Raw genomic sequence first — 18472 nt, forward strand, 5'->3', positions numbered from 1 at the left:
CATGTTAGACTGCAGTGTATTACAATTAAAAATATTTTGTGCTAGACTTTTTGGTTGGTATGGACATAAATTAAATAGGAGGTATGGATATATATATATATATGAATATATATATTATATATATATGAATAGATATATAGTGAGACCTCTCTCTGTATATATCTATATATATATCTATATGTACCTATGATAGATATAGATATATAGGTATATATAGATATCCACCCCAACCAAAAAGCCTAGCACAAATACACACACACACAGACACACACATAGTGATATGAAAGATCTAAATTTAGGCTTATGTATATATCCATTCAGAATTAGAATTAATCTCATAATATTAAAAGCAGTACACTTAGTGTGAGACTTGAAATTTTTTTTAATGTTAAAGATTAACAAATGTGTAAGATAATGTGGTCATTGCCAATATTAATAATAGAGCAAAACTTGGAGTTTATGTAATTAAGAGGTCATATGACTCTTGCTGAAAGTCATACTATTTATACTACTTGGTTGAAAGTGAGAGGAAAAAGGAAAGGAAAAAGAAAAGTTAAGAAATAAGGAAAATATTCTGCCAAAACTGATTTTGAAAGAAAGAATTACTTCCAAGAGGGTAACCCTTTCTCAGAAATTAACATAGCACTACATTTTGCTTGCACAAAGTTTTCTCTATATTCAATGGAAATCAAATATTTATTTTGTAAACTCATATATAACGTCTTTTGAACAAAATTCAAGGAGTGACTATGACTTTGCAGGAGCCTACAGAATTAGAAACTAATTAATTTCAAATATACAGCTTGTTAGAGCGACTATACTACCTACAGATTCTGAACTTCCCATGAGAGAAAACTATACTCTAACTAAAGAGAAAGGAAGATTCTCCTTAGTCAGTCTTAGAATCTTAGGATTTTTCACCTCTTTCAATAGCTCTTTCTTTTTTTCTATAGCATGATAGTAAAATAATTAATAGCATCATAGAACCTTGGAGATGGATGGAAGAGGGATTAGAAATTTTCTAGTTAAAGCTTTTCATTTAAAAATGAGGCAACTGATGCCTCAAGAGATAAATGACTCACTGAAAATCATTTCATCTTATAAGAATTTCCTTTAAAAGCATATTTCTGTGTGTTTACTCTCTATTGTGCCAATCTTGGGAGAAACTCTATCTCCCCTGGTCCTATTTCCTGATGCTGCTGTAATCTGGGTTTCCCTTTTCCACATTTCATCCATTTTTATTTAAATGATAACACATCTTTATTGTTCTTAACAGATTTCCCTACTTCCTCCTATATCATTATATTGGGACAATACAAGTATATTGGGACAATCACAAAGTGAAAGATACTGTAATTCTTAGCCTTTTTCAACAGTTCCAGCACTCCCATTCTTTTCTGTAGCTTATTCCCTTCAACTTAACAGTTACTCTGAGAATTTTCAGATTTAAAACAAAAAATTATTATCATCCTCATACATATAGACACTTATTTGAGGAGATGTGCTTTCCTATACTGGCTGTGACACCCTAAGTGTAAAGTTATCATCATTAAATATTTAATATGATACTTATTTTAACTAGAGAATTTGAGAGAACCGTCAATGGAGTTACAAGTAGGAACTTTAGGAATAGACAATAAAAGTTACTTTGAAGTGTAAATCAGATTCTTGAGGTCAGTAGTGAGTAAAGTTTTTCAGAACGGTTTGATTTTTTTCTGTGAGAAAACATGCCAAACAACTTAGTTTACTTTAAATGGGAAAATGTACACTCACGTACTTCATCATTGCTTGTCACATTTCCACATCCGTCTGTGCCTGGCTTTTTGGTCCCATCTGGACAGATGGCAGTAATGTTAAAATAGACACCTTTTACCTGGTTTTCCACCTGAACTCTCACTTCTGAAATGAGTTTCTGCAGAGACGACATTTTTAATTGTATACTATAGCAGTTTCAAATGTAAGCAACTAAACTGTCAAGTTTATCATATCAGCCTGGATTTTATTTTTAACTAAATCAAGGAGTCTGTCTCTCTAATAAAAGGATGAATAAAAACAATGTTACCACATTATGACCCAGTTACATTTGAAATATATAAAAATATTGAAGGATTAGATTATCTGCATTTAAATTGCTCTATTTTCCACATATTTCCTTGGCTGCATTTTGATCACAGCGGTATTTCTCACTCAGCTTGTTACAAAACTAATCATTTTTAATCCAATAATATTTATATTTTATGATAAAATTTAACTAAAACATTGAGAATACATATATCATCATGGAATATAAATATTGATAGTTTAAATCTGGAACTTGCTTCTGACATTTACAGATGTTAAAGAAACATTTCAGTTTCAAACACTTTAGACTATCATGAAAGCTAAAATACCTTATTGATACAGAATTGAAAGGTCAATTTTTGTGATGCCATTTCTATACTGCAGGCATAATGAATACCTGTCAGAGATAGCCCTATAAATTCTCCACAAATGGCCTAGTTTTTTTGCCAAGTGCCTGGGTCTTGCTCCTGTCAATTAAATTTGTTCCAAATCCTTAATACTGAAGTAGGGCCCCTTACTGGGCAGAAAATCATTCACTCATTTATACAATCATTGAAAAAACATTGATGTAATGCCTGTTATATATCAAGCATACACTAATTTCTTCCAATCTCTGAGTTTCAAAAGTTCTAGCTACATTAAATATATTCTGTAGATCTGTGTATATTTCATCACATAAAACTAAGAGTCTACCACATGCAGAAATCTTTAACTTATACTTGTAAACAAAAGGAAAGGGGAAAGATGAAGTATATACCTAAAGAAAGGGAATGAATAGCAGGGTATGAAGAAAAAAAATTCCCATGGCTTCTAATTCTTTACTTGACTAATTTTTCCTCTTCAACTGTATAACCAGTAAAGAGATGTGTGCTTACTGATAAATAATTGATCATGGAATTATGGTAGTAAATCTTTAGAATGAGGTAATTCCTCAAATAATTAAATTTTATTTGAATTAGGTAAGACTATATCAGTTTCATTTTTTATCTACCAAAGAATTCATACATTATAACAACTTTAATAATTTCAACAAAAAAATAGAAACTTCTAATGGCATACAAATGGTGTTGATATGGTGATGGTTTAACCGATCAGAAGGAAATGCCTAATATAATGAGTTTTGTTTTTCTCCTTCTGAAGTTAATGCTTCTCTTAAAACCTTCAACTAGTTACACCAGTGCTTTTCAAGCAGGACATGAAAACAAATATCTAAAATTTTACCCAATTTTGAGATTTAGAAATTAAGCTCCAGACACAATCTTAAACTTCCCTTTTATTATCCAACAGTACAGAGGCAGAATTTATTTTTTATGATGTATAATTCTTTTTTTATTCATTATAGTTTATTTTTTATTTCTTCATTTCAGCTAAATTACTGTTACTATAGTCTTGATTTTTATATAGTTTTAATTCTAATGGCAGTGCTAATGTAAAGGATAAAAAATAAAATGCAGTCACATTCACCATGTACTAAATTTGTATATAATTTTATAAAAGTCTTAAAAAGGAAATACAAAAAACTACAGGTTAGAATAAAATATTTATATTCTTTTTTTCAATGAACTGTGAATGGTTTCTGTTGGACAAAATGACAAAATGAAATTTCAGAAGAATTTTGAAAGTACAGACATACAAAATAACAGAATCCCAACTTAAGGAGATTAATTAGCCAGAGTTTTTATAGATTTTGCTAGTATTTTAAATTGTTTAAGGTTAATCAGGACTGTAATTTAGATAAGTCGTCACATACCTATCTTAGTAAAATAAAGAACATGAAACTAAAAGCTGCTATTACCCTTTCCATGGGTGCAGTTTGATGTACAGGAGTTTGTCAACTTATTTTCCTTATTTGGGGTAATAAATGGGTTCATACTATGAAAACTAGGGTGACTTCTAATACTATAAGCTCCTTTCTTATTTTGATTATCCTTGTGAACAAATTATGGATGGGAATGAACTGTGCACATGTTTGATTTTCGTTGATAAGAAGGAATGATAAGTCCTAAGTTTTATTTTTTTTTTGTAACAGTGAGAAATGGTGAAATTTCTTGGTAACAAAGTATCTCTATAGCTATGATTTGGTGAGTCACTGAACATTCGATGAGGAAGGAAATTTAGATACCCTCTAGCTCAACCTGAGTTAGTAAACTGTGTCAGTGAAACACTATGAGGCACGCAAAGCTGAAATGACTTCCCCAAGTTTTCATAACTAGTTAGTGGTAGAGCAAGGGCTAAACTTTTGTTCCTAATTCCAAATCTAGTGTTCTTTCCATCACTCCTCTCAAGATGATAGGGCACTATTTTGTACCTTGCAACAGAAATTGGGGATAAATTTTATTTCAAAAAAGTGTGTACATACCTGATAGGCTTCTACTACCAAATTATTGAGGTTTGCAGCCTTTGATTCTATTTCACCAGCAATGGTGCCAGGCAAGAGGGGTAGAAGATCCTAGAAAACATATCAGTAACATTCACTGAATGACAGTAGCACATAGTAGTTTAGCAATCAACAAATATTAAGAATTCTTATAGTTATCAATAGAGATGAATCATTACATGAATTAAAAAATATAAGACACTGAAAAATATAAGCAACTAAGTAGGGCAGCCAGAAAATATATACCTGAAATGGTAATGTGTAATTATATGTACATGAGTGTGTGCACATGCACAAGTTAATGCTGACCTAAAAACCCAATCAAATATAGACCAGCATTTCCCAAAGTATCTTCCATGGAACATAGTCCCAAGAGATTTTAAAATGAAAAGGGTTCTCAGGGAAAATAATTTTGATAAGTTCTGCATGTGGTTTCTTCCACATAGAGACTCAAAATACACATCCCTATAATTCAGAAATAATTTAGAATTATTAAATACAGCATTTCCTAACATTTAATTAATTACAAAACTCTTTTCTCATGATATATATGCATCATATTTCTCATATATATATGTATAAGTATTTTGCAGGACTACTTTTATATGGAATGACTTTTAGGACATGTTTTCCAAGACAGGAGAAAAAAATCATAATCACAAATAGAAGCTTCATGGAGCTGGTGTTCTTGATGGATGGTACATAATAATAATGGAGTAGACTCTAGGTATTACTAGTGAGAAAATGAGAATCAGCAAATGCTTGAAGATTTGCTTAGAAAATGAGAATCAGCAAATGCTTGAAGATTTGCTTAAGTTGTGGATGAAGTAAGAGCAGAGAAGAAACCAGTCTGACTAGAATGAAGATGCACATTTATATGGAATCAGATTATGAAAAGTCTTGAAATCGATTTATATACTCATTTTTACCATTCACAAGTGTCATTAAGTTCCAGCTGTATGCCACTAAGCCACTACTTAGATACTAACCATTTGGTATCTCAGGTAATAGGGAAAATGTATCACTTAAAGATTTTTAAAATCCATTCATATAACCTTTATTGAGTACTTATTATATACCCCTTTGGAAATGCTAAATTACTAGGCCACATAGTTTCCATCCTTAAAGATCTTACAGGCATATAAATGACAATTTCAAAAACCAATGTACATCAGCCATAAAAAAGAATGAAATAATGCCATTTGCAGCAACATGGATATACTTAGAGATTATCATATTAAGTGAAGTAAGCCAGACGGAGAAAGACAAATACCACATGATATCATTTATATGTGAAATCTGAAAAAAAAATTAAAATTTTATTTACAAAACTGAAATAAACTTATGGACATAGAAAACAAACTATGGTTACCAAAGGGGAAAGTGGGTGATGGATAAATTAGGAGTTTAGGATTAACAGATAACAGATACCTACTTTATAAAATATGTAACAGATAATAGGTATCTGCTGTCTACGTATAGTAGATAAACTACTATATGTAAAATATATGAACAATATGGACCTACTGTATAGCACAGGAAACTATATTCAATTTCTTATAATAAGCTATAACGGAAAAGAATCTGAAAATATATGTATATATATGTAAAAATAAAGAGAAGCAAAGCAAGAGTGAAAATGTAAAGAAAAAAAAAATCAAGTGATAGACATATGCACAGACCTTAATGAGGGGGATACTGAGCAGGTATTTGAAGGCGGAGTAAACTGTCACAGACTGTTTCCTGGAGGAGGTGATTCATGAACTGTGTCTTAAAAGATGAGTAAGAGTTAGCTAAGTAATGAGGGAGATGGGCTTCCAGGTGGGGAAGGTAGATAGTAAGAACAAAGGCACAAAGGAAAGAAAGAGCCTAGTGAATGTGTGTACACAGAAGGATTAGAAGTATGACTGGAGAGACAAGTTTAAGGCACAGAATAGTGAGGGGGATGAAACTGAAGCAGGACCAGCTAACTTCATATGCCATGTTAAAGACTTGATCCTCTAGATCAGAGGGAAACACTGGGACATTATACTCTAAGAAGTACCGTGGTCACACTTGTGATTTAGATAGCTCACTCTGCAGCCAGGTGGAAAATGGATTTGGGAGATGGGTTAGGAGGCTGTTACAAGTCAGACCAAGGTGATTGATAAAAGTATCTCTGAGCAGCCAAAGTGGTTGACTGCAAGGGCACACACAGGACTCTTAGCAGAACCTGTTAGGGCTTTAGAGCCTGTTAATTCTTACTTTGCACATAAATCAATTAATAATAAACCTGGTTTTATGGTTTAACAGTCACTGGAAATTTCCTTAAGCAAGTAGGGAGAAACTGCTACAGTCAGTATCACCATCAAGAAATAATAAATATCAGAGAAAAAGGAGGCAAGAGCAATGAAAAAACTGCACAATAACTTGAAATTCAATTTGAAATTTAAACCTAGAGATTAAGAACACAGGATTTAGGCTGTTAGGAAAGTCTGGGCAAGTATACAACCTCCCTAAATGTATTTCCTTAATCTTTAAAATGGGCACATTAGTGACATTGCCCTCATTATTATGAGTTGTTAAGAGTATTAAATAGTTAATATTAATGAACTCAGTGCCTGACAATGGTCAGTACTCAATAAATGGAATCTGTTACTGTTGTTAATAAAATGATCTGGGCATTTAATTTGGGTCAGAGCCTTTCTTTTATGGATACTAACAGTTGTGACCTTAAAAAGGGGTTCCATGGTATCTAAATTTGGGAAAACAGCAAATTACATTTTCACTATAGATTTCTAAGGGAAGAAATGGTATGATTAAAGTAGCACTTTCAGGTGATAAATGTGGTAGTCAAGTATTAGAGAAAATGGTGGAAGGAACACCAGCTTTGTGGCAAATGCAAATGGGTTCAAGTATTTGTTGAAGCTGAGAGAAAATGTGGTTTCTCTGAAGTATTAGGTAAAGGACATTGAGAGTAGAAGAAAGAAGCAAAGACAATAAAGGAGATGAAGAAGATAAAGTGAACAGACATGTGCAGTGAAAATCAGGGTATCATAGCATTTTGGAAATGAAGAAAAGAGAATTTTCTGGAAGAAAGAACCTAAAAATCTGTGAAAAGAAAGCTGTAGCAGGGTTACAGAAGTTCTGTGTTGGGAGTGAGAGAAGGAATCCCATGGGGATAGTGACATAGGTGCCAAATGTCTGTTCTGCATGTGGGACTCATCTACCCTAAAAAATATTGGACAGAACCACGATTATTCTTATGTAGAAATGCTTTGACTGGGTCAGTCAATTTCATGGCTCCTCTTATTCCTATACTAGATGATCTAGACTAAATCTAGGTATGTTGGTGCTATTGAAAATTGGCTGATATTCCCCAACCTAATCTATTATAAAGAAATGCTCATGGACCAAATTAAGCAGGACTCTAGACATGGATGGTATATTTGGAGTGTCAACTACTTTTTACTTGATAAAAGTCTCCTCCATTATTGTCATAGTAAGTACAATACCAAGTATCAGTGTCCACACTTGGTTCTAGGTGTTACAAACATAGGATTTATACTTATTTATACTTAAATGCTAACTTAAGGCACTTTAGTATATGTTTGTTAATACACTATTAAATTTAGATTGTACCAAGTGTAACTCCAGAATGCTAACTTGTGGTTCTAAGAAGTATTCTAATTTTAAATAGAAATGCAAACATCTTAATTTTTATATTATGGAAATTAACATACCTTATACCAATGAAACTGCTTTCCTTGAACTGCAAAGATGACATTAATGTTGTTGTCTATTAACTTTTCTGAAAGTTGGCCTAGTGAGGGATGTTCCTGTAACAGATAATGAAATAATGAAGAGAGTGAAATTTAGTAACTCAATCCCACACACATCCAAAACATCTATTATGAGGAAAGCTGTATGACCAACATGAAAATGTATTGTGTTGGGAAGGATTATGATTCTACTAGAGACATTTAAATTCTTTTAAAATATAAGATCAACAGTCCCATTACCATCACATCAAAAAGAATAAAACCCCTGAAATAAACTTATGATAAACATAATAAACATATGATATTACTTATGTTGGGAATCTAAAAAAAATGAGATGAATTAACTTATTTACAAAACAGAAATAGACTCATAGACATCAAAAACAAATTTATGGCTGCCAAAGGGGAAAGGAAGGGAGATAAATCGGGAATTCAGAATTAATGGATACACACTACTATATATATAAAATAAATAAACAATAAGGACCTATTGTGAAATAATTTTAAACTTACAGAAAAATTATGAAAATAATCTTTTATTTTTATAGTAAGTATACGGTACTGAAAAAGAAAGCAATTTTTAAATTCTTGTAAAACCTGTGTTACAAGTATACGGTACTGAAAAAGAAAGCAATTTTTAAATTCTTGTAAAACCTGTGTTACACCCAAATGTTCATAGCAGAACTATTTACAACAGTCAAGACATGGAAGCAACTTAAATGTCCATCAACAGATGATTGGATAAAGAAGATGTGGTATATACATATACAATTGAATACTCATAAAAAAAGAATGAAGTAATGCCATTTACAGCAACATGGATGGACCTAGAGATTCTCATACTAAGTGAAATAAATCAGACAGAGAAAGACAAATATCATGATATCACTTATATGTAGAATCTAAAAGAAATGATACAAATGAACTTACATACAAAACAGGAGGCTCACAAACACAGAAAAGAAATTTATTGTTACAAAGGGGAAAGTAGGGAGGAGGGATAAATTAGGAGTTTGGGACTACCAGATACAAAATACTACGTATAAAACAGATAAACAATAAGGTCCTAATGTATAGCATAGGGAAGTATGTTCAATATCTTGTAATAATCTATAATGGAAAAGAATCTGAAAAAGAATATACATATATATAGGTGAATCACTTTACACCTGAAACTTTGTAAATCAACTATACTTCAATAAAGAAATAAGATTAACATCAACATATAAGGATATTTTAAAGACAAAATCTCCATAAAAACATAGAACGCAGAAAAATGATGAGTGTTGAATTCAACATAGTACAGAGTGTTCAGCACCTCTTTAGATTAAAATTGGACTCTAAGTGATGCAATTGAAAGATAATTTAATATTCAAAACTGGACACATTAATGACAATCACATTCTGAGGTGAAAGTCAGTAACAAGTATTTAAATGCAAATATGTGCATATATATACACATATATATATTTATATATACATACATATATTTGATATATAACATTGTATAGTACAAACTCTTTAAAAGCAAAAACCCCTGTATTCAAATCCCTGGGTGTCAGTTTATGATAAAAAATGTATCTTAGGTCTATCCTCTATAACATGTGAATAGTGTCTACTTTGCATGATTGCTGGCAAGAAAAAAAGATAACCATAGTACATGAAATATTTAGTGCAATTTCTTGTATGTACTCAAAACTAATAGCAGTTATTATAATTTTTATTTTCAACAGCTTATACAAGGTGCAGGTTACTGATCTCTCAACCTGTTATTATTGTATTTAACTTTTTGTCATTCACCTATATATTGACATTATAAATATGTCTCACATTGATAAATAAAACATGTAGAGCTAACTGTGACATTCTTTGTGGTCATGAGAAAGCAAGAGATGAGCAGGAGAAGGGGAGTGAAATTTAGTAAATATGAGAATTCTGACATATGGAAATTTCTATATAAAGTTATATTGTTAGACATAGTGCTTGATATTTTTTCTTTCTATAAATAGTCTTCTAGAAATTAAAGTGAATTCAAATAGCAACTTCATAACTAGGTATTCTAGAGAGATAATGTCAAACTTTACCTGCAGTAGTCCCCAGTTTTTGTTGGTGCCTAGTTGCATCAGCCAGGGATCATGTGACTGAACCTATTAGTATCATTTGATTCAAATTCAAATTAATCTGTAGCTTTTACTCTCCCTCTCACTCTCCAGTTCCAATTGTGTTTTATTTAAAGGAAAATTTTGCTTAAACCATCTTGGTCAACATTTCTGTATTTTGGCAACTATGTGAACTCAGTGAAAAAGCTAATTTTACTACTTTCACTTATAGTGTACATTCTGTGATCCATACATTAAACTTACATACATAAAGTTTAATATGATATAAGATACAGCCTTGTGCTTAAAACTACTGTCACTAACGTGAGTAATTGCTATAATCCGAATATCTGTGTCCCCCTTCCCAAATTCATATATTGAAATGTTAATCCCAAGGTGATGGTATTAGGAGGTGGGCCTTTGGGAGATGATTAGGTCATGAAGGTGGAGCCCTCATGAATGGGATTAGTGAGTGCCATTGTAAAAGAGAGACAGTGGTGAAAGCACCCTTGCTCCTTCTGCCATGTGAGGTTATAACTAGAAGGTGTTTTCTATGAACTGTAAGGTAGGCTCTCACAAGATCCCGAATCTGCCAGTGCCTTGATCTTTAATTTCCCAACATCCAGAATTGTGAGGAATAAATTTCTGTTATTTATAAGCTGCACAGTTTACAGTGTTTTAGTATAGTAGCCCAAAAGGACTAAGATAATAATCATAACAAATATCCTTTTATTTCTATATAATCTATAATTGCTTTGTTGGAAATAAGTCAACTTTTCATGAACTACATTTAAATGTGACATGATACCAATTTATGAAGAGGTTTAAAAAGTATTACCACATGGATTTGTATAAGAAAAATTCTGCACAGAGCAATTCTTAAGAATATAATTTTAAAGTAATAGAAAAACAGTCCCCAAATTATAAGTTCTGTCAGATTAATTCTTGTTCTTCATTCCTAATAATATGTATACTCTTAAAAAAGATTTATGACAGTCCGCATAATGCTAGTAAATTAAAGAGAACAAGTAAAGGAAGGTATATCTAGCTGCATTGGGAATATTTTTTTAATGGCAACAACTACTTTTCAAATATTTTTACTTTGACAAAAAAAATCAGCTTGCCAAGCATTCCCCCTTCTTAATTTTTTTAAACATTTTTTATTGACTTATAATCATTTTACAATGTTTTGTCAAATTCCAGTGTAGAGCACAATGTTTCAGTTATACATGACCCCCTTATTAATTTTTAAAACCATTCATGTATTAAGGAAAATTTAATCCATATGTTTTTAACCAGCTTATACTTAACTCACATAAAATCAGTATTTAAAGAACACTGCAAAATGTAAGCAGCTTTTGGAGCCTTCTTAATCTCTTTCCCCCTTTCAAGGACAGGGAGCCACGTTGACCAAAAGCACACAAAATTTAAGCCTAGAAAGTTCTAGTTTGCCCAGAAGATCATTAGAAAGGTCAGTTGGATTTTTAAGCTTAAAAGAACACAATTTTTTAACCCTAGAAAGAAATGTTTTCAAAGAAAATTCCAAGTACCTTGAAGCAGATTTGTTAAAATTACAAATGTTTAACAGATGTTTAAATAAACCACTGTTGACAGGAGTGCTATGGATTAATGGCCATTGTTGCAACCCCTTCCCCTTTCATCCATGGAGCATAGTATCTTTTTAAGTATTTTATCTTTTATGTCTTATATTTCACTAGCAGGAACACCCCCTGTCAGCCAGCTGTCCTGTTCTGGTGATGTCACTGCTCCTCATCTCTAACTCCCTCTCTGTCTAACCCATCACATGTTGTTGCTCTAAACTCTGAAAATAATTAATAGAGATAACAAGCGTTTCAGGGGCAAAAGCAAGAAGGGAGAGCAATGTGCCAAGACAGCTGCTGAGTAATTAAGAGCAAAAGGATTCCTTTCACATTTTCCTTCTTCACTAACACCATCACTGTGATTTGTGGGAAATAACTTAGAAATGTCACAAGAGAAGAGGGAGTAAGAAGGATTCAATGGGAATAGTTTCGGTTAAAGAGATAAGTGTGTAGAAATATATGAATTTTAATAATGTGCATATTTAGTGACAAAAATAAATGTTTAAGATTCGCCATAAAAGTGAGATTCATAATAAAAGTTCTTAGAAGATAATACAGAATTTGTAGTATTGCATATCATAAAAATATACAAAAAAACTCCAAATTTCTTGGTTAAATAAAGTACTCAATTATCTGGATTACTTTTTAGAGGACAGAGACAACATGAAAGCATTATGATAGCACAGATTTATTTAGATATTAAGACTTTATGTGTTGTCAGTCCCCATGTATTGCCATAGCCTATTTTCCTTCTAGATGGCTGCACAGTAATAATGACATAGACTCAAATTTCTCATCAATGGCACTATTAACATTTTGAGCCCTGTATTGCATATTGCGGGTGTAGGGGTGTCCTGTGCATTGTAGGATACTTAGCAACATCTCCCTGGCCTCTGCTTTTCAGATGCCAGTATCTCCCTCCTCCCTTAGTATTAATAACCAAAATGTCTCTGGACATTTTGCAATGTCCCAGATCTGAGGGGCAAAATTGCTGCAGTTGAGAACTATACCAAGAGCAGAGGATCTGAAAACAGACCACCTGGGGCTTCAACTCCTGGTTCTGCAGTTACTAGCTGTGTAATACTGGGCTGCAGTCTTAATCTTTCTGTGACCAAGTTTCTTTATGTGTAAAATAGGTATAAATACGAGTTATCTACCTCTCAGAGTTATGGTGGGGATTAAATGGGTTAATAGTGTAAAGGCTTTCACTTAACATTTTGTAATTATTAAGCCCAGATTAATGGTAAGTTGGGGCTCATGTGCTGATGTCACATTGCTTGTCATTTACCTAGGCACTACTACATAGGGCTGTTTCCTGATCTCCATTTTTTCATTTATAAAATGGAGGTAATAGCAATATCTACACTTCACCAAGACATTGGGAGGTGCTCCCTAAATATAAAGGGACAAATACCATGGGGCTGCTTAATAAAGCACAGCTTTCAATAAAAAACTGCTATTAATAAAAGACATTTGGAGGCCATTACTAAAAGCAAGATGTTGGGCTCTTGGATATGCTTTGTTTGACTTGCCTCATATATTTACTTTTTGCACCTGCTCTTGAAGTGTCTGAATCTGTGACTCCTGCCAAACATGGTTATCCATTGATATCTTGATATCCTCATTACTGAATGAGGGGCATGGACTAATAATTTCCGTAAGCTTTTCAATAAGAGTGGTTATAAAAAGTTTTTGGCTTAAATATGATTTAACCAAAACATATAGTTTAATTGGAACATTCTATTTCATAAGTATTTTCATCAAATTTTGGTTTTCTTGTATCACTTTGGAAAACCATTATTTTTTTCTCATTTTTAGGGACTTTATAAAACAGGGTGGGGCTACTCTGAGTCTGGCCCAGGTAATTCTGTGGGGAACTTTTACTTTCAATTTTGATGGAAAAAATAAATTAAATATTGTTTGCAGAAATAATTTCCTGGCTATTTTTCAGCAAGCATTCAAATTATGTTTACTCTAAAGTTATTATTAAGGTCATTATTCTTCTCATGGCACTTACAATTTAGGACAGATAGATCATAAAGCAGTAAGCTCTTGGAAAATTGTATATTTCTAGGAATTTATCTATTTCTTCTAGGTTGTCCAATTTGTTGCCATTAGCTGTTTGTAGTATTCTCTCATGATTACATTTCTGTGATAATTGTAGTAACTTCTCTTTCATTTCTTATTTGGTATATTTGGGCACTCTTTTTTTTTTTTTCTCTTAATGAGTCTTGGTAAAAGCTTGTCAATTTTGTTTAGCTTTTCAAAAAAACAGCTCTTGGTTTTATTGATCTTTTCTTCTTCTTTTTTTTTTTTTTTTGAATCTATTTGTTTCCAATCTGATCTTTATTTTTTCCTTCCTTCTGCTGATTTTGGGGTTTTTTTTTTTCCTTCTTTTTCTAATTCCTTTAGATGGTAGGTTAGGCTGTTTATTTGAGGTTTTTTCTTGTTTCTTGAGGTAGGCCTGTATTGCTATAAACTTCCCTCTTAGGATTGCTTTTGGTGAATCTCATAGATTTTGGAGTGTTGTATTTCTGTTTTCATTTATCACAAAATATTTTCTGATTTCCTCTTTGATTTCTTCATTGATCATTCAGTTTTTAGTAGAATATTGTTTAGTCTCCATATGTTTGTTCTTTTCCCATTTTTCTTTCTGTAATTGAGTTTTAGTTTCATGCAGTTGGGGTCAGAAAAGATGCTTGATAAAATTTCTGTTTTCTTAAAGTTGTTAAGACTTGTTTTGTTTACTAGCATGTGATCCACCTTGGAGAGCATTCCATGTGCACTTGAAAAGAATGGACATTCTGCTGTCTTTGGATGGAATGTCCTGTAGATATCTACTAAGTCCAAGTGGTCTAATTATTCATTTAAGGCTACTGTTTATTGATTTTCTGCATGGATGATCTCTCTGTTGAGGTAACTGGGGTGTTAAAGTGCCCTACTATTATTGTTTTACTGTCAATTTCTCCCTTTATTTCTGTTAATATTTGCTTTACATTTATAAAGCTCCTATATTGGGCTGTATTGGGCGTGTATATGTTAACGAGTGTAACATCATCCTTTAGTATTGATTCGTTTATCATTATATAATGCCTTTCTTTGTCTTTTGCTACAGACTTTATTTTAAAGTATACTTCGTCTGATATGAGTACTGCTGCCTCAGCTTTCTTTTTGTTTCCATTTGCATGGAATTTTTTTTCCATCCCCTTACTTTCAGTCTGTGTATCTTTAGCTGTCGAGTAAGTGTCTTGTAGGAAGCTTGTACATGGGTCTTGTTTTTCATACAATTAGCCACCCAATGTCATTTGATTGGAGCATTTAGTCCTTTAACATTTAAAGTGATTATTGGTGGGTATATGCTTACTGCCATTTTGCTACTTGTTTTCTGGTTGTTTTTGTAGTTCTTCTCTGTTTTGTCTTCTACTTTTAGTCTATTCCCTTGTAGTTTCATGATTTTCTTTTGTGTTATGTTTGTGTTCCTTTCTCTCTAATTTTTGTGTTTGTAGTTTTTTGATTTGTGGTTACCATGGAGTTCATATATGTTGATTTATAACTATAGTCATTTAAGTTCAAATACATTTAAGAGATCTACATTTTTTACTTTCCCCTCCACATTTTGTGTTTTTGAAGTCATATTTTATATCTTCACATCTATCCCTTAAATATTTGTTGTAGTGTTAGTCGATTTTATAATTTTTGTCTTTTAACCTTTGCACTTGCTTGTTTAAGTGGTTGATCCACTGTCTTTACTATGTATCTTCCTTTACCAGTGAGTGGCATTTTCTCCTTCCTATAATTCATTTTTTGTCAGAGCCATTTTTTTTCACTTAAAAAACACCCTTTAATATTTCTTGTAAGTTCAGTTTAGTATTCATTAACTCTTAGTTTTTGCTTGTCTGAGAAGCTCTCTATCCTTCAATTCCAAATGATAAACTTACTGTATAGAGTATACTATGTTGTAGGTTTTTTTTTTTTTTTCTTTCAACACTTTTAAGTATATTATGCCACTCCCTTCTGGCCTACAAAGTCAGCTGTAAAATCAGCTGATAGTCTTATGGGCACTCCTTTGTATTTGAATCTTTGTTTTTCTGTTGCTGCCTTTCAAATTCTCTTTACCTTTAAAAGTTGTAATAATATTTTTAAAAAAGAAAAAATAACTGGCCATGGACTTCAAACTTTTGGGGTACATTTTGTCTAGGTCACATTTCCTTTACTTTCCTGATTGTGTATGTTCATTAAACCCAAAGGTGCTAACACTCTAAATTGATCTTGTTTCTTTAATTAATTTTGAAAAGTTGAATTTTTATGCAGTGTTAAGCAGAGAAAAACAAAATAAGAATCAGGAAATAAGGTGAAAATTTTTATTATATGCTTTAGTTTAGCCATATTAGAATTACTGTTACTATTCTTATAATTTCAACTGAGTAATTTCCAGGAGACTAAATAAGTAAAGGAATTCTGAGTAGTTAAATGATAGGAAAGGTGAAGAATCACTGACCATAATATGATGAGGCACACACACAAAAAAAGGCTCAGTAGAGAAAGAAACACCAAACCTAAATTACTAAATACAGTTAGAAGTATGTTTGCATCTCTCTATCAGGCCTAAGAATCACAGCAACATTAAAAAATCCCATTAATAAGTGTTCATTCCTGTGTGCCTCTTCCAAATACTTGCTCCTTGACTCCCTTTCATTGTTATTGGAGACATTGGTGGTAATCTTGGCCTCTGCCAAGGGTGGGGTGAATGGACGACTCTAAATAAGGTTGGGAATCACCCTGGAGGAGCTGGGTAGGGAGACAGTATGAAATTCTAGATCTTCAGTATTAATAACCTGTCTGCTACACCATTAACAATTTTTATACTAATATCTACCATTTTAGAAAGAATTCCTTATTTTAAACTGTCATTTATTACTGGTAAATTATAAAAACTACATTTCTACTTGAGTTTTTCATTCTGGCATTTGGAAAAAAAGCAGTAGAAAATGTAATTTATTTAATATGATAACATTATTTGCCAATGGCCATATATAAAATATAACAATGTTTAAGTAGAAACTGTTTAAAATTGTATCTTGTTTTATAATTTATGTAAGCCAAATTATCTGCTTTATTTCTTTTATAAGTAAGACTGTAACCAGGTTAGAGCACGTTACACCAAGAACTTCATTGCTCTAATTCTTCTAGTTTTCCCTTGAGACACTAGGGCAAAGTGGCTAAGAATACAGATTTTAATATAAGGTTGAACTGGATTGAGCCATTTATTAACTTTTTAGCTGTCTGTCCTCAGTCACCTTTCTTCATTTCTTCTTACCCCAGTTTTTCTGTTTGTGAAAGAAACAGAATTATGACTACCTTACCTAGTTGTAAAGATAAATTTCATACTGTATACAGTGTAATGTTTGCAGTATACTGATAGTGTATGTAGCAAAAGTGGTTTCAGTTAATAAAAACTCAAAACATTGGTAGTTATTATTCTGGAGTTCACATTGACCCTTATTAAATAGCTATGTGAACAATCAGTAGAACTCTGGTCCATGTAAATTAGACATGTGATAGATCTTTTATCAGTTTTTCTATTTTATAAATGAAAGCACTAGAATCTTGGACTAAGAAGCTCAGATACCATTCAACATTACTGATATTGGCTGCTGGAGATAAAGCCAGGAAGCTAAGTGTTTGCTTATCTAACTTATACCTTTAAAATTCTTCTCCTGTGGCTGAATAGCAAAGAATGGAAGTCATTTAAAATGAGCAGGTAAATATACTAAGAGTCAAGCTCAGGGTACTTTGGATGTAGGAGGTTTCGGAGCAGTAGCACATCCTGTATATATAAATGCATAATTAAGGGATCAATCAGAATGTTTCATCTTCTTTTGTTTTTAGGGTAGTGTCCCTAGAAATGTGGGGAACAAGACTTCTTAGGAAAAGGATCCTTTAAAACACAGATCTATCATGAATGAGATAAAAGTATTCTTCTAAGGTATTAACAACACACTGCTCCTTGGTTTACTCAGTACATATCAGTGACATGTGGGAAGTTCATTCTTTTAAGTAGGTAAAACAATGTTCAAGAAGGCAAATAAAGTTCTTGATAGTTTGTCTAAATTCCTGATGTCATAAGAGCCCAAACACTGGGTAAAATTCCACCAGAATTATAAGTTATATTTCTGTAAGGCTATATATATGGCATGGCATATGTCTAAAAATATGAAAACATTTCTTTTCCTTAAGGAATCCTTCCTAGGTGAGCAACAGCACTCTAAAATACAGTTATGGAGAGAGGACTTCAGTGGCTTGGCAAAACTTCAAAAGAAGAATGCAGTGCAATTTGAGAATAATGTGATTATTATTTTTCCCTTAAAAAATAAGCTTCTCCTTGTCTCGCAATAGAATAGTTCCTCACGTCTTCTCCACTCCCAGTAAATGAATTAGAATTCTATCCCGGATTAAAAGAGATTAAATAGAAAGAAGGAAAGATAAGAAATGACTAAATTAAAGTGGATTGGTCTACCAGAGGGAAACGTGGCTGAGTAGAAGAGAATTAGCAAAGGGAAAGACACTAATGGA

General features: G+C 32.4%; 2 protein-coding genes across 6 annotated transcripts in view; one reads left to right on the forward strand and one right to left on the reverse strand.

The window, feature by feature from the left end:
- MACC1 (MET transcriptional regulator MACC1) overlaps positions 1-18472 on the forward strand; it is a 486000-nt gene that overhangs the window by 139828 nt on the left and 327700 nt on the right. The window lies entirely within an intron of this gene.
- Positions 1-18472, reverse strand: part of ITGB8 (integrin subunit beta 8) — an 82131-nt gene that overhangs the window by 13206 nt on the left and 50453 nt on the right. For all 3 annotated transcript variants that reach the window (XM_072964886.1, XM_006211711.4, XM_072964888.1), the window contains 3 exons: positions 8161-8256; positions 4421-4510; positions 1778-1912 (listed from right to left, as the gene is read on the reverse strand). In XM_072964886.1, coding sequence (XP_072820987.1) covers positions 1778-1912; positions 4421-4510; positions 8161-8256 — 321 coding nt within the window. The remainder of the gene's footprint in view (positions 1-1777; positions 1913-4420; positions 4511-8160; positions 8257-18472) is intronic.

The sequence above is a fragment of the Vicugna pacos genome, chromosome 7, assembly GCF_048564905.1.
Source record: "Vicugna pacos chromosome 7, VicPac4, whole genome shotgun sequence".
In the NCBI taxonomy this organism is placed as follows: Eukaryota; Metazoa; Chordata; class Mammalia; order Artiodactyla; family Camelidae; genus Vicugna; species Vicugna pacos.